Source organism: Vespula vulgaris, chromosome 17 (assembly GCF_905475345.1).
Source record: "Vespula vulgaris chromosome 17, iyVesVulg1.1, whole genome shotgun sequence".
Taxonomy (NCBI): domain Eukaryota; kingdom Metazoa; phylum Arthropoda; class Insecta; order Hymenoptera; family Vespidae; genus Vespula; species Vespula vulgaris.
Window position 1 is genome coordinate 3808814 of NC_066602.1, and position 26256 is coordinate 3835069.

The following is a 26256-nucleotide window of genomic DNA, read 5'->3' on the forward strand; positions in this document are numbered from 1 at the left end:
CTAGACGATTTTACGCATACATAAACATCAAGCAACCCTTTTTTGAGCCTGGAATCGATCCCACATTTAAATATTCGTCCTCGTCGTTCGCGAAGCGTATAGCGACGGGAAATGTTGGAAAGGGGAAGAGTTGGGTGGTATGGAATGGGCTGTATAGGGGGTGTGCGGGGGTGCGACGATGGCCTTTTTAGATTTATTTTACGTACGCCACTGTTAACGCACTCACGATGAATATCTCGCACGAACGGAATAGAAATTGGATGACAACGAATTTCGTTGCATCACCATTCCCCGAAACTCTTTCCGTTGCGATACGTACCAGTAATACGCGTTTTATGTGCGGACATTCGAGATCATTCCTAGTACGGCTGTATAGGGTGTGTCATTTCAAACTGAACATGTATGTATATAAATAGATACCACCATAGAACCGATATTCGTACCTTCGATTCGTGAGAGAAGACCAAAAAAAAAAAAAATGGAAGAAAAATAATACCAATATGTGCGTATGCGTGGGTTTGGATGTAATCTACTTTAAATTTATTTTATTTTAACTTTCGTACTTTAGTATATAGAAACTGAAATACGAGAATAATTCGGTAGTCGATAATACCGAAAATATTTTCATCGGATATTTCTAACGATAAATTTTTCATCGATTTTATCATCTGTTCCATTACTCAAATTATCTAGATAATTTCAGTAGAATAAAATCGAGGATTCGTTATCACTCTTTTATTATTTTCGATATTATATCTCGACAAAGTTCGATACCGATATCGAAATCGTTGTTATAAAATCGAAATCGAAAAATGTAATTTGTGGTTGACCTAGTGGGACAGATCGGTTGTACTAATTTTCTAAATCTTTTTTCTATACTTATCAGTTTCCTACTTATGAATTATTTTATTTAAGCAAGAAAAAAGAAAGGAAGGAAAATTTATGATAAAGCATAGTTCTTTGCATAATCGCCGAAAAAAATACGTATTAAATAAATTAGAAGATGTTTGTTTGATTAAATCAAAATGTATTAATTTATCCGATTGCGAGGATCGATTAGACGCATGACGTGAAAATATCTTGATTAATTAATCGAATCATGTTATTTCGGTCATGATTATAATATAATTCTAATTAAGCTATATATACGCACGTAAATAAAACATTTTTAATTTAAATTTAATGACAGAGCGAACGATAAAAAATTAATCTCTTTCGTATAAATTTTTATGTCGTCGTATTTGTCTTTCTTTCTTTTTTCTCGTAAGAAGATAGAAGGTAATCTATCTGTGTTATTTAATTTCAAATGAGTCACCCTATGTACGGACGTATACATATATAAGTATACACGAGCGTGTTACATTCATAAAATTTTCTACGAAATATTTAATATCGTTATTGTTGTACTCCGTCATCCTTTCCATAATTTCAAATCCCATAAAAAGGATGATTAATTTATTAACTACGATGTGATATTATAAAAGGATGCGAAAAACGGTAGATGAGAATTACGAAAATTCGTTGTAGTTGTTATCATCATATTATATATATATATATAAAACTATGATTATTTATTTATTCACAAAATATAAAAAAAATTATAGCAGTATCAGCAGTACATATACCTGCATACCTACGTGCCTACCTACAGACACACATACGTGTTCAATTATCACTAGAAACGTACCGAAATAATTTATTCGATGTATTGAATAAACACAACGGATTCCTATCCATCTATGTACTAACTCTTATACATATATACATAAGCAAATAATATTAATATCAATCCATAAACGAGTATAGACAACTAGAGGCTTTAACACGAGTAATACCAGCTTTTGTTCGTCGAATTTCTATGCTTTCTCCCGTGCCATTTCCTCTTATAATCCACCACTCTGACCCCACCTCCACCTCCTACTACACACTCATACCTTCTAAACCAAGCTCGTTCATTGAATCGAGAAGACATCCATCCTCCCGAACAGTTAGCTTCGAATTCCACTGAACGATTCTACCCGATTTTCGATGGCCGACGAAGGATTCGAGAAATATCGAAAGGCCAGAAGGTGAACAACCATTTCGATATAGTCAAGCTATCCGATTCACGAGATTGAGATCGAATATCATCCATCATTGAGATAGGGGTTGGAAGATGGAGGAAATAGGGGAGTCGAGGGGGAGGGACAGGGTTAGGAGACAGGTTGGTGTCTCGTTTTATTCGTCGATCGTCTTTCCCTCTTTGAATATAATAGTCCTTCGAGATTTCATCGAATCCTATGGAATCCTTTCTATTTGTCTTCTCTATGCGACTCGCATATCTCTTCTCAAGTATCCCTTCTTATTGTCTTTCTTATTTATTTGTATAGGTACTTACAGTAGTTACGTAGATATTATATTTTGTTATATCAATATACTTGGGGTAACGATGTGCGTGTGTATTTATATATATATATATATATATATATATATATATATATATATATGCTACGATCGTGAAATTCCACGCGAAGAAAAAAAATAAAGAAAAGTAGAAATGTTTCTTTATTTATATACTATACCACATATGTATGTATTTATGTATAATATTTGTGTATTTAAAAGGGGTATTGATGATAACAAACAAGAGAGAGAAAGAAAAAGAGAGAGAGAGTTACTCTATAATAAATACATCAATATTGAGACACCCTATATATATATATATATCGTTTTTATTTCCGTCTTTCTTATATAGAAAAAGGAATGCCTGCCGCCATTAAAAATATTTGTCAAAGGTCTTTTGATCTTTCTCCTCAGCAAAGACGAAAAGCTTTTCAAATGTATTTGAAGAGACATTTCTACTCCTATATCAGTTATTTTCGATCTAGCAAAAAGAAAACGGATAGACATATTTAAAACTATCTCGCGTAACGATAAAACGTAAAAACATATCTTACTTCATTCTTCGAAATCCATTTAGATATAAAACATTCAATTAATCTCAACATTGCGGGCTAACTAATCATGAGCGATTAAAAAAGAGAAAATAACAATTAAAAGAAGAAGAATAATAATGAAAAAAAAGGTCAAGAAGTCAGTCAACGGTTAGAATTTGTTCAGTAAACGATCGTTTATTTTCTTTTCTCTTTTATTTTTTTTTTTTCTTTTTTCTTTTTTTATTTTCACGTGGCACTTCGTGGCAAAAGCGATCGACGAACATTTGAAACGTTGACGCTTCGTAGCTCGATCACGATAGATAGATAGGATCAGCCAAAAGTGAGGAGGAAGAGGAGGAAGAGTTAGAGGGAATACTATTTGCAAAGCGGATCCATTAAGGGCCGTAGCCTCCTGCTACACTGGCCGAACACGAAAGCCAAACGAAACGTAGCACATTCGAAGGGTAAAGAGACGTATCTATCTAAAATCTAATTATCTGTTAGTTTTAACTATCTCGTTCATGTTCAACGATGATACTATATTATTAGCCACTCACGTGATGCCATTTAATTCGATTACGAACACGCAAAGTTTGATTCTAAACTAATTCCGATCCATCCGATGTGTCCATTTCGATCTTTACGTATGTCTTTTTTATCTTTTTTTTTTTCTTTTTTTTTTTTATTTATACTAAAAAAGAAATTAAAAAATAGTAAATATAACATTAGAAATTTTATTCTGGAAAACATTAATTACAATCTATATATCCCTGACGATATCATTCTTTAAAAACTGTGTATATATATATGTATATATATTACATCTTTTTTTATTTATTTATTTTATTTATTTTTCTTTTTTTTTCAAAGAAAACTTATACGTACGTTTTATCTAATATCATCTCAAATCTTTCGCGCGAATAATACAAACGTCACCGGGGCAAAAAATAAGATACAAGATTAAAAAAAAAAGAGAGAGAGAGAGAAGAAAAAAGTCATCCTACGTATATCCCGGTCATTTATTCGAGAATAGCACGGACAGTGTTCCTATCAACGAGATGGCACGATTAAATATACATTAGAAACGACTCGTCGATCATATTGTAAACGAAAGATATGAAAGGAATACGAAGAAAGAAATAATAACAATGGTGGGCCACTCTTTATAGCAGTTCGTTAAACGCTCGACGTAAAGTGCTCGTAGATATGTGCATCACTCGCTCCTTGTTTTTTTCTTTTTTTTTTAATATGGAGAATATAGTCGCGTTTATCGACGCGAATCAGTTTCCAGCGGTAAACGTCACGAGAGTGGTAGTCTTTCAACCAACCAACCAACCAACCAACCAACCAACCAACCAACCAACCAACCAACCAAGCAACCAAGCAACCAAGCAACCAACGAACCAACCAACTAACCACCAACCAACCACCCACAACCACCCTCATTTTTATCTCTCATACATCTCTTACAGCATATCTTTGCACATCCTAGCATCGAGGATCAACGAACGTTAGTATTTTCGGTTATGTTGGTAGAGGGAGAGGGAAGTAGTCTCTCTGGCAGATTTCAGATTGCTCGGTTGCGAGTGAAGGGGGAGGGAGAGGGAGAGGGAGAGAGAGAGAGAGAGAGGATGGGTGGATATAAGGTATGAGGAGGGTTTGGGTTAGGGATGGATTCAGTTGGGGGATGAGAAAGTTAGGTGGTTGGGGAGGGGGTTGGGATTGGGATTGAGATGGAGGATGAGAGAAAGAGAGAGAGAGAGAGGAAGAGAGAGAGAGGGTTGAGTTGGCCGGAGTGGTGTTTCCCCGGGGTAAGCACGAGCATATACTTGCCGGAGGCTTATTCAGACAAATCGGTGATTGCTATGAAGGCGAGCGAAAGGGTAGCCTTGGCATCGTCGGCCATCGTCGGGTGTCGTCGACTATCGTCGAGCTTTTCCTATCCGGACGCGATAGAAATGTAAAAGGTAAAGAAAGAGAGAGATAGATATAGAGAGAGAAAGAGAGATAGAGAGAAAGAGATGGAAAGAGAAAAAGAGATAGATAGATAGATAGATAGATAGATAGATCGGTAGATAGAGAGTGAGAACGAATGGTAGAGCGAGAACGAGAGCGACCGAGAGAGAGAGAGAGAGAGAAGAATGATTGTTTCCATGATTACAATGGAACGGAAGAGGAAGAGGAGGAAGCAAGGTATGGGGGAGCAATCTCTTAGCGCTAACGTAGATTCGTGGCCCTAGGACTCTCGAAATATTACAGGAGAGAGAGAGAGAAGTGTGGTGGATGAGTGGGCGGTGGGTAGTTGGTTGAGGGGGAAAGGATAGGGTGGTTTAGAGGTAGTCTGAAGGGGAAGAAGGGGTAAGGTGGCGTACGGTGGATTCGCTGCCCACCGGGGAATTTCGTGGCTTTGGATAATGTGTCGAGAATCATCGGACCTGTCCCTGAACCGTTACCAAAAAGATTTCTTCAACCCCCAACAGTCTCCACCCCATCGTTTCATCCCCTATCCCTCATACCCCTAAGGGTTTCTTGTAAGATCGTTTCTTTTTCTTTCCGTTTTTTCTTTCTTTCTTTTTCCTGCTCGCGTCATTGATATCTTTCGTATAGTCGATGATACTCGATGGATGATTGATACTTTATGTATGTATGTATGTATGTATGTATTGTCCTTTTTCTTTTGGAAAGATTGTTTCAGTTCTTTTTTTTTTTTTCATTATTTTTCTTTCTTTTTTTTTTCTTTTCTTTTCTTTTCTTTTCGGATAATTTAGGATACGCGGATCGAAATGCATATACGTTTTTTATTGCCTTGGCAAGTTTTCGGCTGGTAACTTTCTATGATAACTGAGAACACGTACACGCGCACGTACATACCGTGTTTTATTATAATTAGTTTTATCTCCGTATAGGTATATTGTTTTTGTTGTTGTTGTTTGTTATTAATGTGCATACGACTTGTTATTTTCTTTGTCAAATTTAATATTATTCTATATTTATAGATACTATATTTATAGATACATACACATATATACATTTCTATAAGAATTTCGAAGAAAACTAATTGGTTCTTTCCCACGTTAGAAAATAAAAATTATTAAATGCAATTATGTGCTAAATGATCAATTAAATTTATTAATTTCTCTAGTTCGCGTCTACTTCTTATTTCGTTCAAATACGGAGGGAAAGAAAGAGATAGAGAAATAAGAAGAGAGAGAGAGAGAGAATAGAATGAAGAAAATAGAAAGAGGAAAGAAAATAGGATACCACTTTCTTCGAAGGGAGGAAAGCAATGGCGTTCACTAACTGAAAGTAGAGAACGGTACACTACTTAATTCGTAAAGACACTGTACCTCACATGTTAATGTCTCGAAAGCAAGCACTTTGAACGGGAACTGCCAGGGCAAGAAAGTAGATACTTCACAGCTGGCGTTTCCTGTTAAACGGTTAAAAGCACGTACCTAGCACGATTATAACGCTAAGTGCTATCGCTTTCTTCAAATTAGAAACGTTCTTTTTTCTCTTATTTTTCTTTAATTGATTGTTTTCCTTTCTTTTTTCATTTCGTATTCATTGATTTCGAGCTCGTTCGTTCTCATTGATTACCATCGCAAATACGAGCTTGTCCTGATTATTAGTACGTGATAAAAATTATTACGTGTTTTGTAAAATAATAAAATTCATTATTTTTATTATTATTATTATTATCATCATCATCATCATCATCATCATTTTTATTAGTATTATTTTCATTAACCGTTGGAAGGTTTTAAATCTCTTTTTTCTTTTTTTACCTATCCGTGGCGAATATAATAATGTTTGTTGCTTACACTATAAAAAAAAAAAGGAACAAAAGAACTCATACATGCACCATCCAAAAAATGCCGATACTTTTTATATCATACGCACTAAATAATATACATATAAACAATAATAAACAATAATAAAACGTAACACATTAAAATTGTAATAACAATGTCAACAAGATGAAAAGAAAAGAAAAGAAAAGAAACGGAGAAAGAAAAAGAAAAGAGAAAAAGAAAGAAAGGAAAAAAAATTGATAACGAGAGTGAAACGTCGCTGTCGGATGATCAGCTGATAAATGAAAGCATAGATGATTGGCACGATAACGAAATATCTCCTTTCGTCCCTCTTTTCCCATCTCACGATCTATTCTTTCTCTCCTCTCTCCCAATCAACAATCCCAATCTTTCTTTCGTCCCTGAATTCGATAGTGATTCGAGAATGAAGTTCGATCGTAGACTCTGTACGCGACATCGACGTTGACGACAGTGACAGTGACAATGACAATGACGATGACAACGATGCGTCCTGTTTCATTTGGTTTAGCTAGAAGCTATATATATATATATATATAAGTATATATACATGAATGTATGTTTGTGTTTTCTGTGTATACGTAAACGCGTTTGTGGGATAGTGTAAAGGGCTAACGTTGTGGTGAGAGAAGTGTGTATGAATGAGGATGTGAGAATAAGCTACATAATAGACAGACAGAGACAGAGAGAGAGAGAGAGAGAGAAAGGTGCTACTCCGACTAGAGATTAATTACCAAGTGCACCATCATAGATAACAGTGGCAAACGATACGACGTTAAATTGAACCTTTCGTCGGGCTCGATTCCCAACGTGGCAGTGGGTACCTGCCGCCAACGTTACTGCTCCTGCTCCTAGTCCTGCTCTTCCTCTTGCTCCTACTACTACTACTACAACTACTACTACTACTACTACTACTACTACTACTACTACTACTACTACTACTACTACTACTACTACTACTACTACTACTACTACTACTATTACTACTACTACTACTACTGCTCTATTGCTAGTAGTGGCGATGTGCTGAGATGGTACTGGTATGGTACTAGTGAACTACTGGTACTGGTACTGGTACTGGTACTGGTACTGGTACTTGTGTTTGTGCTGGTGCAATCCATTGCTTCATCGTTGTGATACAGTGATGATGGTGGTGGGAAGTGTTCTCACCTAAAAGCAATTACCGCTTGTATGTGTGTATATATGTATATATGTGCGGGCGCGAGAAAGAGATAGAGAGATAAAGATAGAGAGAGAGAGAGAGAGAGGGCAGAAGGGATATGATTTTCACGATATAATATTACGACGAGAGCTACCATCTCGCGCCAAGCTTGTCTCTTATACCTGAGACTGACACGAAAGGAGTCTCTGATCATAGAGATATAGGATTTTGACGAAATTGATCTCTTGAAAATGAAAGGTGACGTCAAACATGTGTTTATATATGTATGTGTGTGTCTGTGTATATATATATATATATATATATATATATATATATATATATATATATATATTACGTACGTATATCAAATTTTATTGACGAGAGATTATATATTTTTTTCTTCCTATATATTTCTCTTTTTTATTCCTTTTTTTGTATTTTCTTTTTTTTTAATTTTTGTATTCTTTTCATATGTTTCGTTTCAAATTTATCCGATATTTTTAACATTTGATATTTATATACGGCTAATACAGATACAAATGTTCCACAAAAATTCTTTTTTTCTCTCTTTTTTTTTTTTTCTTTTTCCTTTTTATCCTTTTCATCTTCATTATAACTTCGATATTCGATTATATATAATAGCTCGTATCTCTTGGATATTTGATACATGACAAAACTTCGTTAGAATTTTCACGAGTTCAACGTCGTCCTGAATTTATTAGCCTAATATCAAGCTTTAGCTTTGCTTAAGATAAATGGAAAATGATAATTTCTAAATACTTAAGGGGTACATCAATTTACCTAATTCCATATTTAGATCAAGATTGACACAAGGTACATAACGTAACTTCGTATTATGATAATATAGGTATATACAAATTTCGGATATCAATTTTCCGTAGAATAGAAACAAGAACAAGAACAAGAGGAAGTAAAAATAAAAGAAAAAAGAAAAAAAAAAAAGAAAAAAGTGAAAAAGAAAAACAAGCAAACGAACGAACGAACGAACAAACAAAAGATTTGTTAATGAATATTTAAATGATATACTATACTCCTCTTGCCATATCCTTCCCATTTAAAATCAATTTCCTCTCGAAAATCCCAAATTCAGGAGTTTGAAATTCCTCTTTTGAGAAATGCTCCATCTCTCTCTCTCTCTCTCTCTCTCTCTCTCTCTCTCTCTCTCTCTCTCTCTCTCTCTCTCTCTCCTCTCCCTCTCTCTCTCTGTCTTTCTTACGCACACACGAAACGTTATCTGAGAAACTCTCAGTATTTCTCTCTCTTGCTCTTTCTCTTAAAGACGCGAGATGATATCTGAGATCACTCTGTCTCTCTCTCTCTCTCTCTCTCTCTCTCTGTCTATTTCTCTGTGTCTATTACACACACGTACACACGTACATATCTACACATACACATAAACGAGACGATATCACTCGCTAATCTCAACGCGTACATCGAGATAGAGCCGTCCTAAACGAGAGCAGAGAAAGGTTTTCTGTTTATATGTGTTTGTATACATATATATCTATCTCTCTATATGTATGTGTGTGTGTTTGTGTGTTCTATCGACGACGTCAAGGAAAAGGGTCGATCTATCCCGTACCAGCACCGTACCGTATCCTTGACGAAGGCGAGACTTCGTTCTTTCGAGCGAAGGGTAAACGTAAATCAAATAGAAAGAGCGCTTCCCTAGGAAACTTTATAGACGTGTTAGGGCCCCTTAGAAACGTCTATGGATACTTTGCTAATGGTTTCGTACTTGTCAGTATCTACAACCTACTTCGATATTTACTGATACGGTCTTCCTTTTCTAACTTTATATCTATCCATCTTCTATTTCTATTTCTTCTTCTTCTTCTTCTTCTTCTTCTTCTTCTTCTTCTTCCTTTTCTTTTTCTTGTTCTTCTAATTCATAGAACAAAACGCTCGAGCAATAGAAGTCTCTCGAGATTCGATTAACTTCTCTGATATGAACTTCTCTCAACTATCTTCTTCGAACTCATACATACATACATATATATATATATATATATATATATATATATATATATATATGTATATACATATACATGAGAAAAACGATCGATTATTAAGTGTTCCTTTAATCATAGAAATTCAAAGCAAGCAAGAAGTTCGATCCCATTTCCGAGGCTCGATTTAAGTTAAACAACCATTTCTATCTTTACTGTATTATCCGTCTTTCTTTTTATCTTACTTTCTTTCTTTCTTTCTTTATTTTTCTTACTGAAAAGTAAGACTGTGTTTTATCTATGGTGTATTATTCAACGACGACTTTCGTATCGACAGCTCAGGATTTGACGGATTTTCTCGTAATCCTATTCGATAAGACACTATCTATCTCTTTCTCTTTCTCTCTCTTTCTTTTTATATAACGGATTTATTTCTTTTTAAATGTCTATTCTATTTCAACGTCGTTGAATACTTTTGTAAGATGATAGGTTTCTTCCCCCCCCCCTTTCTTTTTCATCTCATAAGTATGTATAGATATGTATTTATGTTTATTTAAAATGACTACGATTTTGAAATATTTGAAATTACATTTCAATCTCCTTTAAATCGTGTGCGTGAGTTACAAAAAAAGAAAAAAAAACAGTATACGTTCTCTTTCAAAAAAAAAAAAAAGAAAAGAAAAGAAAAGAAATGTAATTCTACGATCGTTCTAAAAATCTCCTAGATACCGTTTGAAAATAACCCGTATGTTTAGATAGGATGGCTAAGAATAGTAGGGGATTTCACGATCATCCTAAAAATATATCAGCAATTTAAAGTAACTTATATAGTTAAATATCATATATATATAAATATATATGTATATACGATACAGATAAGTATGTTTAGGTAAGATGGCCGCAAGTAAAGTATCAGACGATATTATGGTGTTATAAATTTATTCAAATCTTCTTTACGTCTTTGGTATAATCAAAAAGAAAATACATTTTCAAGAATGCTTTTATATAAACCAAAATTCTCATAATACCTTCCATTTCCATAGCCCCGCCCACAAGCCATACATAATTTTTCACGAAAATGTTATTCTATGTCCGCTCCCCCTCCCCCTCCCAAAAAAAGAAGAAAAAGAAAAAAGAAAAAAAGTCAAGAAAAAACAAAAAAAAAATTGATATATATTTTTCGAATAACCCTTATGATTAAATGTCATCTATACATGCATACATATATATATATACATACATACATACATAGAATATATAGAATATATATATATATATACATATATGTTTAGGTAGGATGGCTACGAGTAGAGGATCAGACGATATTGTCGATGGGTCAGCGAACGGTGACCCATTCAGCCCGGTTCCTAGTCACCATGGAAAAGGCCAAGGCAAAGAATCAGACCCGTTCGAGAGAGGACGAGGAGGCCACTTGGAGCCTCCATATTCGCCAACTCAGGAAGGCCGATCGAGGTTGCTACATGTGCCAAATCAACGCGCAGCCCATGTTGAGCCAGCTGGGATGCGTCGACGTCCTAGGTATGCCTAATTGCGCAATATGCGCATTCCTACTAGCCTCATACTCACAACCAACCAAGAGACGTTTGCGGTCGGTTCTCCGCGACCGCACACGTACGTATACTACCTATACGTATATATATATATATATACATATATATATAAACGGAGAGATATAGAGAGACAGATAGATAGAGATAGATAGATAGCTATAGGAATAGAGAGAGAGAGAGAGAATAGAGTATAGTAAACGGTTAGCCTAATACGGCTGTAATACGCACCAAAGCGTACAATCGCACCCGTCCACGCGTTGTTTCGATTAACCGTCAAGCTTCGCACGTTCCTCGAAAATATATGCTTATGTGGGTATGAACGTTAGAACGTTGAACATGTTTACACAATGAATGTCCTATATATATATGTATATACTGTGTGTATATATATATATGTATATATATATGATTGTGTATGTACATCCATGACTTTGTAATACTTAGATATAGGTTTGTATCTATCTATGTTCATATGTGGAATAATGAATAAGTGGTATTATAACGAAGGAAGAGATTATATTCGTAATTTACTTTTTGCAGTATTATTGTTTTCTTTATTCTATTTTTGGTTTTGTTAGAATAATCGTTTAAAGAACGATTGTGATATTATTTTGATGATTAATATAATTGATGATTATGATAATGATTATCTCGATTATTATAATTAAGGTGGTTGTTGGTAGATAATATATTATCTTAGACAATGGACTGTCCTATAGGGATACCTTGCATATGTAATACGTATAGATTTCCTTATGTATATATATAAGTATAGCAGTAGAGGGGAGGAGTTAATCGCAGGTAAGTACATGAGCAGCTTTGTAAGGATGAATAATTATTTAGAGAGCGACTATGGTTGTTAAATGTGAATTAATAATATTATATTCTCAAATGAATTGAATTTAATTATTATGACTGTTCAAAATGTTTTCCTGCACGTATACAGATACGTGTATCTGTATTTATATATATAAAAATAATAGAAAATTTTATGATAAATGAGATATGAGAATGAATAAAAATGTTATTAGTTACGTACAAGTAATTATTTAAAAAAGAATTATACGAAGCAGGTTCGCGAGTTTCGTACATGGCATCAAAATTCTTAAGTGATCTTTAAAAATCAATTGTTTTTTTATATTTTTTTTTTGTGATTATTCGGAATAATTCATTTTAAATCGCAAAAGAGAACGAATTTCTAAACTCTTAATTTTACTATCTGCAAGAAAACTTTAGCGTTAAACGATCTCGGAAAAGGTGTAATTGATTTTTAAGAATCATCTAGGAACTTTTGCAACTCTAGAAAGAAATGTTTTCTCGATTAAGAATTAAATCTTTTGATAATTATCATATATAAAATTAATCCATACGAAAGTATATAATTCGTAAAAATACTAATTAATTATTTGAAATGAAAGATCATATATACATATAGACATGTTCATGAAAATAAATATTATCTCGAATTTCGATAAAATGGTGATTATTTTATCATTATTATTTAATATGGATAATGGATTGCGCGTTGAAAAAGTTTTGTTGAGATTAAACGTTATAAAAATTGATCGAACGAAATATTATTATTTATATATAAATATCATGGCGAATTCGATATCAGAGAAATAACATTTCGATTTCACAGCGATCACGTAACAAAATATGTTGGAGAGTTTGCCAAATGGTACAGGTCACGTAACTCGTACCTTATCAATATTGTTTTATTATTATTTTTATTTCTTTTTAATTATATCATTTTTGCATCGTAGAATATAAACGATATCCTAATAATAACTATATAAATAAATAGAAATAAATAAATAAAAAAATTTAATAATGTATTGTAATTCATTATAAACAGAACAGATAACTGGTCTTGTGGTTCAAAAATCCGCTGAAAAGAAAAGAAAAGAAAAGAAAAGAAAAGAAAAAAACAGAAAATTAGCTTGAAAAAAACTCAATCGAAAAAAAATAATAACAATTGATTTTTAAAATCACGCCTAAGGAATATTAGTAATTCGCCTAGGAAGTTTTAATGGCCCATCACATATTTCAACGTGTAATAAACGTAATAAAAATGCTTCCGGTAAATAGAAGAATACAAAAAAAAAAAAAAAGAAAAAGGAAAAGAAAAAGAAAAGACAAGCAATTAAGAAAATAAGCCCCATAAGAAGTTTTAAACGATACGATTGAGAAAACTCTCTCCTTATCTCCTCTCTCTCTTTCTCTTTCCTATTTGCAACGAAAGCATAAAAATTGGAGCACAAAAAAAAAGAAAAGAAAAAGGAACGTAACTTTAATACAAGCCCTTCGCAAGACGATTCTTTTTTAATGAATGGGACCGTGTCCCCATAGCTGACAACGTGTAGGAATTCTTCTGGAAAAAAGAGAAAAAAGAGAGAGAGAGAGAGAGAGAGAGATGAAACGAGCATATCCCGGCTCGTTAGAAAAGAGTACAACCGAGAAACGAGCTTTCGCGAAGAAACGTCGTCGTCAGAATGTTCGTAGCATTTTTCGAGCAACCCTCTTCTTCTTTCTCGTTCATGCACCATAAAAGTATTCGCAAGCGAGAAGGACGCATATATGAGAACAATTTCGATGCATATGAACGCGAACGGCTGTCCGTTCAACGAGAAAAGCTAAGTCGTTATCTTACGTATCTCTGTGCGTTGTGTATGTCTGTGTGTATATATGTGCGTGTATGTATAAGAGAGATAGAGAGAGAAAATGAGAGAGAAAGGAAGAAATTCAACGAAGTCATAGGAAATTGTCGACGTCTTCGAAAATCTAGAAATTGCTTCGTACTCCTTTTTTTTCTTTTTTTTTCCTTCTTTATATATATATATATATATAATATATTATATTATATATATATCGTATATAATAAAAATAATAAAAAAGAAGAAATAGACAATGATTTAATCAAATACAATAAAATGTTACACTACGGCTAGATAGAAATAAATTAGAAAGAAGCTCTCTCTCTCTCTCTATTCGGTGGTTAAAAATAGATATAAAGATGAAATGAAAAAAAGATAATACAGATGTGTGTGTGTGTGTGAAACGTGGACAGTCGAATAGGCATTGAGAAAAGAAAGAGAGTAAATTTCAGTTCGATCGAAAATTTCCTGGTTCAATATTCTACCGTTCTAATATCGAACATAAGAAATATTGAAGATGTCAATATATATAGAGCACGAAAATTATTGGGCTCGTCAATATAAAGCGTCCAACTATCGAACACGTGCGATCTTCTCGATGAAAGTACGAGAGAGAAAAAAACGTACCTCGCTCGAGATTGAATTAACGTAAGAATAAGAGCAAGTAAAAGAAAGAAAAAGAGAGAGAAAATTGTTCAATCCGATTCAATTTCAAAATAATCAAACCTCTCTAATCGGTTCAAAGCGTAATTCAATTTGCAATAAAGGATTCCATTTGTTTTTCAACGTTAAAAATAAAAATATGTAAAGTATCTATAAAAGTGTTATAAAAAATATTAATTGTTTATCTGATATAGATTTTAAATAAAAATTAAATCTTTTTTTTTTTTTTTTACCAGTTTCATATGACCGATAATAAATATATAATTAAAAAAGAAAATTAAATTTGTAAATACGCATACGTTTACCAAATTAATTTGAACCAAATAATTTTGTTATTTGTTTCAATCGTTTTCTACGTTAAGTTTTACAAATATTATAGGGCTTTCATCAATTAAGAGATTGCACGAATATCACTAGATCCTCATCCAATTATAAAGCATCTCTCTAGTCGAAAGCCGATTATTAGTTCGAGCTAGTAACAACTTTGTTATTAAATAAATAAAACTACTAATAGAAGTTATTATGCATAGTATTTTTCTTTTAACAAACTATTCAGATAACTTCTTCCCCTTTTTTTTTTTTTTTTAGATGCAATTATATATTATATATATCTATATAGGTTGATTAAAAAATAAGAACCACTAGAATATCTCCTTAAAAAATGTATATTTTTTTTCTCGTTCCGTTGCTCTTAACAAATGAGAATATTTAACTAATACTCTTTAACTAATGAGAATATTTAACTAATACTCTTTAACTAATAATCAACCTGTATAGGTATATGTAAGCGTACATATCTATATAGATATAGATTTTTTCATTACTTTATCGCAACAACGTATCACTTTCTCCATTAGTTAAAAGTAGGCCGAAGGTGTTAGTAATTTTTATCGCAAACTATGCTCGTTCGCTTCTCAAAATATGCTCTGCCGCATTTCTTATCGAAGAGATCTTTGAAATATGTATGTACTTACTTCCCTCTTTTCTTTTTTCTTTTCTTACAACATAAAGATATTAGAGTTCTTTGATATGTATCTGCGTGAATATATTAACAATAAGGTTAATGATATAAAATTTTTGTAAAATTAAAACGTATATATATATATATACATATATATATATATATATATATATATATATGCATAGATATAAAAAGAGATATTATATATAAGGAATGGATGAAAAGTTTCTAAGTGATTTTAAATATCAATTACTTTCTTTTATCGAAACTTTTTAGACTCGTATTATAGTCGGTCATTGTATCTTTATAGTCTGAAAAGAAGAATTAGCTTAAAATGTCTGAAAAAATAATAATTCATTTTTAAAGTCACCTAGAAACTTTTGACGCATCCTGTATATATAACTATATATACTATACAGACAGACACACACATTATATATATATATATAAAGAGAGAGAAAAAGAAAAAAATAGAAAATAGAATTCTTTTATCCTTAAAATATTGTTGTTCGCGTCGCTATATTTTTTAATCTCGAACTGAAGCAAATGGAAAGGTTAAAAGAATCTTTTAAAAGGTGTTCCATAAGTCCACTTAAAATCGCGATGGAATTTCGACCGAGTCGCTTGGACTACTTTCGGTGATCTTGTTCGATGCTTTTAAAAGGGCGGACACTTGTGCTTTTTTCTTTTCTTTTCTTTTTTTTTTTTTGTCTTTTTTTGTTTTTTTACTCCAACATCTTTCCCATCATCGGTGCAATTTTTTCTCTTGCAATTTTCTAACGAATTGCACTTTCCTAAAAGTTTTGTTGCTTTTTCTTTTCTTTTTTTTTTCTTTCTTTCTTTCTTTCTTCCTTTTTTTTTTTTTTTTTAGAGATTACAACTAATAATATAAAATGTTATATAAGTATATACGTTTGTGTTTGTGTCGCGTACTAATGGAATAAAAATGTAAAGAAACATTGAAAAAATATATGTAAGTGCGTGTGTGCGTATGTATATAAAATAGTTTTCTACGATTTGTATTTACTGATTAAATTGCCTACAGACGAAAACAATATAATAAAGCTCGATACCTGTTGCACATTTCTATTTTAGAAAGAGTATGGAAGTTTCTGTTCGTTCGATGGAAACACATACGAGTCTATCTCCGCCAAGTTATTTTTATCACGAATTCTCCCGGTGGGAATACTTGTTGAGATACTTTTATATAAATATTATTTTCTTATAGTTTGACGAAAATTCGAAGGAAACCAAAATCTATTCTCTATCTATCTATTTATCTATCCATCTCTCTCTCTCTCTCTCTCTTCCCCTCTCTCTCTCTCTCTCTTTCTCTTATTCTCCTTTTATTTATTTCTATCTCTTTCAATAGCCTTTAGAAGAATTAAAGAAGAATAATAGAGCTATGAAAAGTGAAAGAAATGATAAGAAAAGAAAAAGAATGAATCCAACGAATGTATATATATATATTCTGAATCTCTATGATAAATACTACTCGGCATAAAAAATTCATAATAAAAGGATTCAGTGTTTCTTTTTTTTTTTTTTAATAATCTCGATCGTTTCTTCGATATAGAAAACACACAGTGTGTAAAAGCACAGTATAAATCTATTGTGCGTAAGTATATATATACTTGGAGAAGGTATACAATTGAAGAAAGGATGTCGATCGGTTATATACATACATATATATATATATATATATATATATATATATTTATGTATTTCTCTTTCAGTTCCCCCTGACATACTGAGTTCTGGTACATCGGAAGGAGAAGTCTCGGTTTTAGAAGGGGAAAACGCAACACTTTCTTGCAAGGCATCGGGTAGACCAGCCCCACGAGTTCTTTGGAAAAGAGAAAAAAGTGATTTCATTCTGATGAGAGGCCTTCACGAAGCTTTAGTTCAAGGTCAGTTAATGGTTCATTCATTCATTCATTCATTCAATCATTCATTCATTTATTTATTCATTCATTCATTCATGCATTCATTTTTTTTTTCTTTTTTTTTTCTTAATGACGTATGATTTTTATACTGCATTTTTTTTCTTAACAAAATTATATAAATACAGTTTCTCTAAAAATAACGGAGAGTACTCTAAATGATCCGAAATTATTATCCCATCTTGTACGTTAAAAATCATCTAAACGTTTTACAGACACGTCGTAGATCATAATTATTTCTATTATATTTATATTCGCGTGAAAACAAAATTGCATACATATATATATATATATATATATATATATATATATATATATATATAAATCGTGATATATAACTATATGCAAAGTAATATATATAAAAAATACACAAAAATTTACTAGAAACCCATAAAATCCTAATAACTCCGCTTAATATTTAATTATGAAAACATATTTTAATATAACATTAATATACAAATTTTCATATAAAAATTGTACGAGCAAAATTTATCCACCGCTTTAAAAAAAAAAAGAAGAAGTAATCGATGTAAAACCTTTTGAAATCTTATTTTATTTTAAAAACGTTATCGGTTATAACTGATCGAAGAAGTACAACAAGTACTTGTTCGATCAGTTCGAACAACTTCGGCAGCTCGCTTTAACCTACTCTTTAGATTTTTCCCTCAACGAATTCTCCTCTATAAAAAAGTATGTGCCTCGTAAAAACGCACCTTTTCATCTTTATTAGGAGAGCTCGCTTCATCCGCTACCGCGTTCCGTCGAATTACATCTTCGTGTTCTACAGCTTTATAGAGTGGGCGGTCGGTAAAATTGGGAGGTTGGGAGGAGAAAGAGAGAAGGAGAGAAAAAGAGAGAGAGAGAGAGAGAGAGAGAGTTGGTAAAACGAGGAGAAAGAGAGATAGTCAAATTCGTTCGTCGTTTATTCGAATCTCTAGCGGCATAATAACGTTACATATTTTTATCCAAAATTGAAAAAATTATATTAGCTTTGTAGGTATTTAAATACGTGTATGTATAAGTATATAATATATATGCGTGTATATACGATTCATTCCGATATTCTTTAAAAATTATTCGTCACTATTTTGCCAATTTCGAAATGTCCTTCGTAAACGCGATAGTTTCAAACGCATCGACGTAAATTAGATTTGTTAGCTACGTATGATAGATAGCTAGCTAGTCTGTTGTCATATTTGCCATATAATGTTCGATTGTCCTGGCAGTCGCGTTATTCACCAGGAATATTATTCACCGAGAGTATTGTACTTTCATACAGGTGGATTAATTATATGTGTGTATATATATATATTTGTGTATGTGTATGTATATATATATATATATATATATATATATATATATATACATACGTACATATGGGAAAAGACAAATATTTATTATATAGGTGAATGTAGGTGTGTAGGTATACATTTATATACAAATTGATTATAAATTAAGGATCGATCGAATATCTCGTTTATTGGAAACAATAGAAAAATCGATTAAGAAATATTTAATGATTTCGTCAAGTTCTTATTAATGTTTCACGATATTTTTCGAACAAATGGAACGTTAGAATTTTGTAAAAACTTTCGTCCTTTGGTTGAAGCTAATTTGAGAAAAAAAAAAAAGAGAAAAAAAATAAAAGAAAAAAAGAAAAAGAAAAACGAAAAATTACGAAAATTAAAAAATATAATATTTTCTCATTGTAGATTTCACTTTGAAAATTAAACAAAAAAATAATTACTATGTTAAATATTTAGAATCTAATAAAACTTATCGCTTGTATTATAAAAATGTAAGCTGGATGTTAATTATTTGTTATACGAGAAAACTGATAAATTATTTCCATGAATGATGTTATATAAATACTTGTTATACTTATGTATATATAAGAATATCTTCTGGGCATATGATCTCTCTCTCTCTCTCTCTCTCTCTCTCTCTCTTTAGTATAAGTGAACTTTCAACGAGATATTCATACGAACGGGTAATTTTATAGTGGACAGCCAGTCCGGCGAGAAGCTGGAATTAACGAGGGTAGACAGGAGGCAAATGGGAGCTTATCTTTGCATAGCCAGAAACGAAGTACCACCGACAGTCAGCAAAAGAGTCTACCTCAGAGTGAACTGTAAGTAACACCGTGCTCGCTAATTTTTTCCCATTTTATTTCTCCATTTATTCGTAAACAAGAAAAATGAAAAGGTGGAAAAAAATAAAGCAACAGAAGAAAGGAAAAAGAAAAAGAAAGAAAAGAAAAGAAACAGACCGACCATATTATGCTTTCGTGTTGTTAACTCGACATAATTTGATACAATTTTCTTCCTCGTTCCGCTTTTATGCATTTAAGTACTATCGCTAGTTACAGTAAGAAAGAGAGAGAAAGAGAAAGAGAGAGTATATTTATGCCTGCATTTGTTAATCTCAAATATTAATGTATTCACATATGTATATTAAAATTGGTGGACATGTTCAAAATTAATCGTATTAGTAGTAAAACGAAATTAAAAATAAATAGTGATTTCGATGAGTTTCAATGGGTATAATAGGTTGACCTGTTTTGATCATATTTTAATTTGAAAATTTGTTTTTTTTTTTTTTTCTTTTTTTATACATATCTAACTTGGTACAAGCTCGAAAAGAATATTCTTTTTTGTTCTTATTTGTTTTAAAATTTTGAAGAAAATATCGTCAAGAGTTTGTCGCGCGTTTTATGCGTATCCACCTACATACATATATAATATTTCAATGGAATCGATCCGTATCGTTAATTTTCTATTTGACAATATTTCTAATGAGACAAACGCCATTTTGATATTAATTTTTCAATTTGTTGAAATTTATTAAAAAGAAACGCCGTTAAATATGTCGTAAATTATTTGTAAAATTTTAACGGAGTCAATTAAGCCGTCAATTAATAATTTTTAACTTTAAATTTCGTATAATTAAATGAACGACACTTTTGAGATTAACCTTTCGATTTATTTGAAATTTTATACAAAGCATCATTGAGGTTTGACATAGATATACGTTTAATTAATTTTTATCTTTTTAACTTAAAAATGTTTTCCACCGAAACGTACACCAATTTTTCGAAATTAACAATTCGATTTGCTTGAAATTTGAAACAAAATGCATTCATTACCCGTTCAACTGTTTTGTAAAATTTCAATGGAATCGATTTAATTTTAATTTAATTTTCAAGTGTGATAAAATTGTGTAAAACGAAGTGGACGCAATTTTGAAGAAATAGTCATTTAATTTGTTTGAAATTATTAACGAATTGTCCTTTCCTATTCATTTCTCTCTCTCTTTTCTTTCTTTCTTTATCCGCATCTATGATGTCACAAAGTATCTCATCGTTTTGGCCCTATGACATTACATGTTTTATTTTTCAATTGTACCGAGTGTGAATATTTTTGTAACGCGATATTGGAATCGCGTCGCGTTAACAAAGTAGCTGAACGCGGATATGTAGAAATAAAAAAACATAACATAAAATAAAATGAAAGAAAAACAAAAAAAAAGGAGAAAAATAAATATCAAAGGAAATCGGATCTGTCATATCGATCGTTTATTTTTTGTTGAGTCTCCATTCGACTTTCGACATTCGATGTAATCGATATTTATTATATCAAGTAGAATAATTAAAAAAAAAAAAAAAAAAACGAAAAAGAATTTATTCATAGCTCGTATAATAGACGATAATATTAAATCATACAAGTTGTATAAATATATCAATTGTATTAAAAAGATTTTATACAATAAATTGGATCTGATTTTGAAAGTACTCTTTCAATCCCTTTGAAACGAAACGTCATTAAGTTTGACACTAGTTATATATAAAATCTCAGTGATATTTATTAAATCATTCGATTAACTTTTAAATTGAACAAATATTTCTAATAAAATCAAAGCCGTTTTGAAAATAATCTTTGAATCTTTTTAAAATATTAAACAAAATCTTTTTTCTATAAAATCGAATAAACAATTCCATACATTTTCAACTAAAACCTTTGTTATATAATAAATGGACCGCGATTTTTAAAGTAAACTATTAATCTTTTTAGAGACTTTAAAGAAAAACATCTTCACGTTCTGTGCAATTTCAACCTAATCGTTTCAACCATTTCGTTAATCTTCAAATTCATGATAAGATGGATGCCATTTTGAAAATAATCTTGCAAGCTCCTTGAAAATTTAAAAAAGAAAAGAAAAAACATTCTCATATGCATTTTAGACAAAAGCGTCTTACGCGAAATAAATTTTCTACGTGAAATCGCCTAAGCCACTTATCATTATTTTTTTTTTTTAATCTTAAAAATCGTCGTAATAAAATGAACGCCATATAAAAAATAATCTTCGAATCTCTGAAAATTTTTCGACGAAACCTCTTCGCGGTTAAAAAAATATATATATATATATATTCCATAAAATTTTTAATAGAAAGAGAGAGAAATAGAGGGAGAAAGAAAGAAAATCAATACTTAACGATTCGATTGAAATCAAATAGCCATTTGAAAATATTTCTAATGAATTAATACCTTAAATCCTTTTATTTCAGTCGCCCCAAGCGCAAAAGTACGTAATCAATTATTGGGTTCACCGTTGGACACGGATGTCTCATTGATCTGTTCGATCGAAGCTTATCCAAAGACGATCAACCTGTGGACCCGGAAGGAACAAGTGATCATGAGCGGGTACGTGTCGGAAATGACGTAAATCATATCCATAAAGCTTCTTTGAGCTTCCAAAGCTCTCTCTTCCTTTCTCCTCCTTCTCTCTCTCTCTCTCTCTCTCTCTCTCTCTGGAATATAATCGATTCGATTTCCATCAATCGTTCAATTCCTTCATCACCTTGGTACTAAGCGAAAACGATGTGTCGATGTAGCGGAAGATACGAGATCGACGAACGTAGCCAACCGGAGGAAGAATGGAAGACTACGATCGAGCTCAAGATAAAGCGTCTTCAGAAGACGGATTTAGGAGAATACACGTGTTCGGCATCCTCTAGTATGGGAAAAGCCGCAGCCACTATCAGGGTATATGGTAAGTCATGAAAGAGAATATGTTAGCTTTCTTTTCCTCTTTTTTTTTTTTTTTGTTTATTTTCTCTTTAAAAGTTTTTTCTTTTTCTTTCAATTTCTCATTATACACTGTATCTTACCTAGATCTTGATTTATATCACGTATAAGTAAATATACGTAGGAGAGAATTGTCAAATTTCTAATAACGCGTAAATCTTCGTCAGATTTTTTTACATCGAATCTTTTTTTATTGCAGCGTATAATTATTTCTACTTGTTCATTATTATACCGATCATTTCGTCTTGATATTTAAAGGGATGGATGGTCAGAAAATCCGAAGGAAAAAATTCTGTAGATAAAATATGAGAAAGATTCTAGATAAAAAAAAAAAAATAAACAAAGTACAAAAATATCAAACAAGAGAAAAACCTAAAGCTATAAATTTAAAAAAATATAAAACATATATATATATATATTTCTCCTGTTTAGAGATAGAACGTGCTACGTTACCAACACGTGCGACCTCGGCAACCTGGAAGAAACAGAACAAAGGTGGTAAATCAAAAACCGTTCTTGGGGTCTCTACGGTCAATCGAGTTTTCCCCCATCTGAGCACTCCGGCGATGCAGAAGAGCACGTCCCGATTGATCTTCGGTAACAAATACTCAACGACATCGACTACCGTTGATCCACGTGCTGGTGGTTCGTCGATCGTCGTAAAAGGGAATAATGGTGGTTACAACGATGAGGAAAAAAACGAATCGAAGGAAGAACCGAAGGTAGAAAACGTCGCTAACATCGGCAATTTTATCTTCAACAAACAAATATATACGATCTGCTTAACGTTTTTATCGACCATACGATAAAATGGGTTATATCTACGTTTCTTGATTACTATCCATAAATATATCCATACAACCGATCACCACAACGCAACACAACACAACACACACCGCAACAACCACCGCAACAGCCACCACCATTATCACCCTCAATCATATTCCCCTCCCTACACTAAACCTTACACTCCCACCCCCCACCACCACCACCATCCCTTTTTTCTCTCTCATCCTTTGCGAGGCTGTGTCTGGACCCCCATAGGGTGTTAATAAAAAGATGATAAGGTATGTGTAATAATGGAAAGAGTAAAGAGACGTCGTTGAGCCGTTAGGGCGTAATTCTTTGCGAATTTCAAACAAGTTCTATCAGATATTGAACGCTTACGAATGTATTTTTTATGAACCTTTTGTCCCCGTCTCCTCTCGGATAAAAAGAAAAAGAAAAGAAGGAAAGAAAAGAAACCAAAAAAAAAAGGAAGAAAAAGAAAAAAACGAGAGAAAAAAGAAAAGTTAATAATAATAATAATAATAACACTAATAATAATAATACTAATAATAATAATAATAATAATAATACTAATAATAATAATAATAATAATAATAACAACAATAACAAAAAGAAGAAAAATACGAGTAAATGGACGAGGCGTCCTGCTTTTTCGTTAAAACTCATCAAACGTGTTTTAATCTCGGGTATTTTTGAAGGAAGCCTTCATTGTCGAAATCGATCGATCGATCGCCTTCATTTACTTTTTTCGATAGAAAATTACGGGGTACTTTTATATATATATAACGGATTAGTATGTCGAAAGCCTTATACATACATACACGAACGTAAAAAGGGTCATGTTTTGAACGCATCGTTAGTGCCGTTCCGTTCGTTCGTTCGTTCGTTCGTTCGTTCGAGTATTTGCTAACATAACCACAAAAAAAAGGAAAAAGAAAAGGAATTCAGAGGTTAAAAAGATTTTACGACGCGAATGCCGTAATAAAAAGTAAAGAAAAGAAACATCGAATGACGTTTTTGTCGATACAAGCAATTAAAAATATTTGAAAACATTTATATATCTAACGTTTTCTTTTATTTCGATCGCCAAATGAAATTTTTTATAACCTCAGATTTGAAACTACTCGATCGATAAAAAAGAAAAAAGTAAAGAAAATAAAAGGAAAATAAGCGAGAATTTCAAAGGATGCCGAGTTATAGAATTCCACCTAACGATGTATAAACCCATAACAAAAAAAAAACCATAAGCCGATGTTACATTATAAAAAAAAAATAATAATAAAAACGGACATGAAAAAAGGCGAAAGAACAGAAGAAAAGAAGCAAGAAATAAGAAATGAAAAATGGACACTTACGCGTGTAATATATTAGATATGTGCACTCGTACGTTAGATGGTAATAGAGAAAGCTTTGTTTCTATACGCTTTTCCCTTTTCCTGCATATCGTTGTATAACGATACGTATAAATATGTCTTCATAAAGGTACACATTTCGACGTCAACTTTCATTATTGCCGGTTAACCTGCGACTAAAAGTACTTACTTCATAACGATTAAACTAGAGAGAGAGAGACAGAGAGAGAGAGAGAAAGAGAGAGAGAGAAGGATACTATATACATAACAAAGGACAAACTTCAGTCCGGTAACGGCAATGGCGCTGCGATTAAAACGAATATCCTTTATATTTATTTTAATCGTATTTGCTAATTAAATAATATAATCCTTCGTATAACGAGCGAATAGGCACTACCGAATCAAACTATTCGATTTTATTCGAACGCAGACAAATAATTAGCGTACTAACTTATACGTATAAGAAATAATAAAATGTGTCTTTATTTATCGACGTATCGAGAGCTTGCTCGGTAATAATATATGTGTGTATATACATATAAGTACATACATACGTATATATGCGTGTTTTTGTATATTATATATATATATATGCATATATGGAAGATTCATAATCATACATGTACATGGCGACGTAAATTGTATAGAGGGCGTTGCTTGTTATTTCTATAATTTCTTTATCATTTTTTTCTCGACCGTCGGTAATGAAGTAATTTACCTCGTATGGTAATAACTATTTAAATTGACCAATAATTATCGCGTCGTTTTTAATGTTAGATAAACTTTTTATCGCCTTTTGTAATTAGTTTACGTTTATATAAGTATATTTATTAAATAAATAGTGTATAATATTAAGAGAGAAAAAGAGTGCATAGAAAAAAAATATTTTACATCGGAGATGTATAATTTGATCGTATCAGGTATTCTCATTTTAAATTCGAAGTAATTTTTAAAAATACGCTGTTCACCTTGCCCATCATTCTTTTTTTTTCTTGAATATTAATTGTTTTTGTTTTTTTTCTTTTTCTTTTTTTCCTTCTAAAAATTTATCGATGGTTAGAATTTTTTTTATCAAAGTTGTAATTACTGTGTCGCTCTTATATCGTGCTTCTGCTTAAAATTTTTATTCACAAAGTGACAATAATTGTATGTAAGACAACACAATTGTGTGTATATAATATTATTATAATAGTTTAATTAACTTCACATATTCCAAAAGAAAAAGAAAAAGTTTTATGTGAAAAATTTTCTTTTTCGTATTTGATGCATAATAGCAAAAAAAGAAAATGCCTAATCATAATAATCATATTTATTCTAATCTTTATATATAGAAAAATATTCATATGGTCGTTTTTC

The 26256-nt window shown here is 31.9% G+C and overlaps 1 protein-coding gene across 7 annotated transcripts in view; it reads left to right on the top strand.

Annotated features, from left to right (window-relative positions):
* LOC127069891 (lachesin-like) overlaps positions 1 to 26256 on the top strand; it is an 87755-nt gene that overhangs the window by 60376 nt on the left and 1123 nt on the right. For all 7 annotated transcript variants that reach the window (XM_051007554.1, XM_051007547.1, XM_051007548.1 and 4 more), the window contains 6 exons: positions 11173 to 11419; positions 17469 to 17642; positions 19678 to 19806; positions 22240 to 22375; positions 22567 to 22724; positions 23192 to 25820. In XM_051007554.1, coding sequence (XP_050863511.1) covers positions 11173 to 11419; positions 17469 to 17642; positions 19678 to 19806; positions 22240 to 22375; positions 22567 to 22724; positions 23192 to 23568 — 1221 coding nt within the window. In that variant the 3' untranslated portion in view covers positions 23569 to 25820. The remainder of the gene's footprint in view (positions 1 to 11172; positions 11420 to 17468; positions 17643 to 19677; positions 19807 to 22239; positions 22376 to 22566; positions 22725 to 23191; positions 25821 to 26256) is intronic.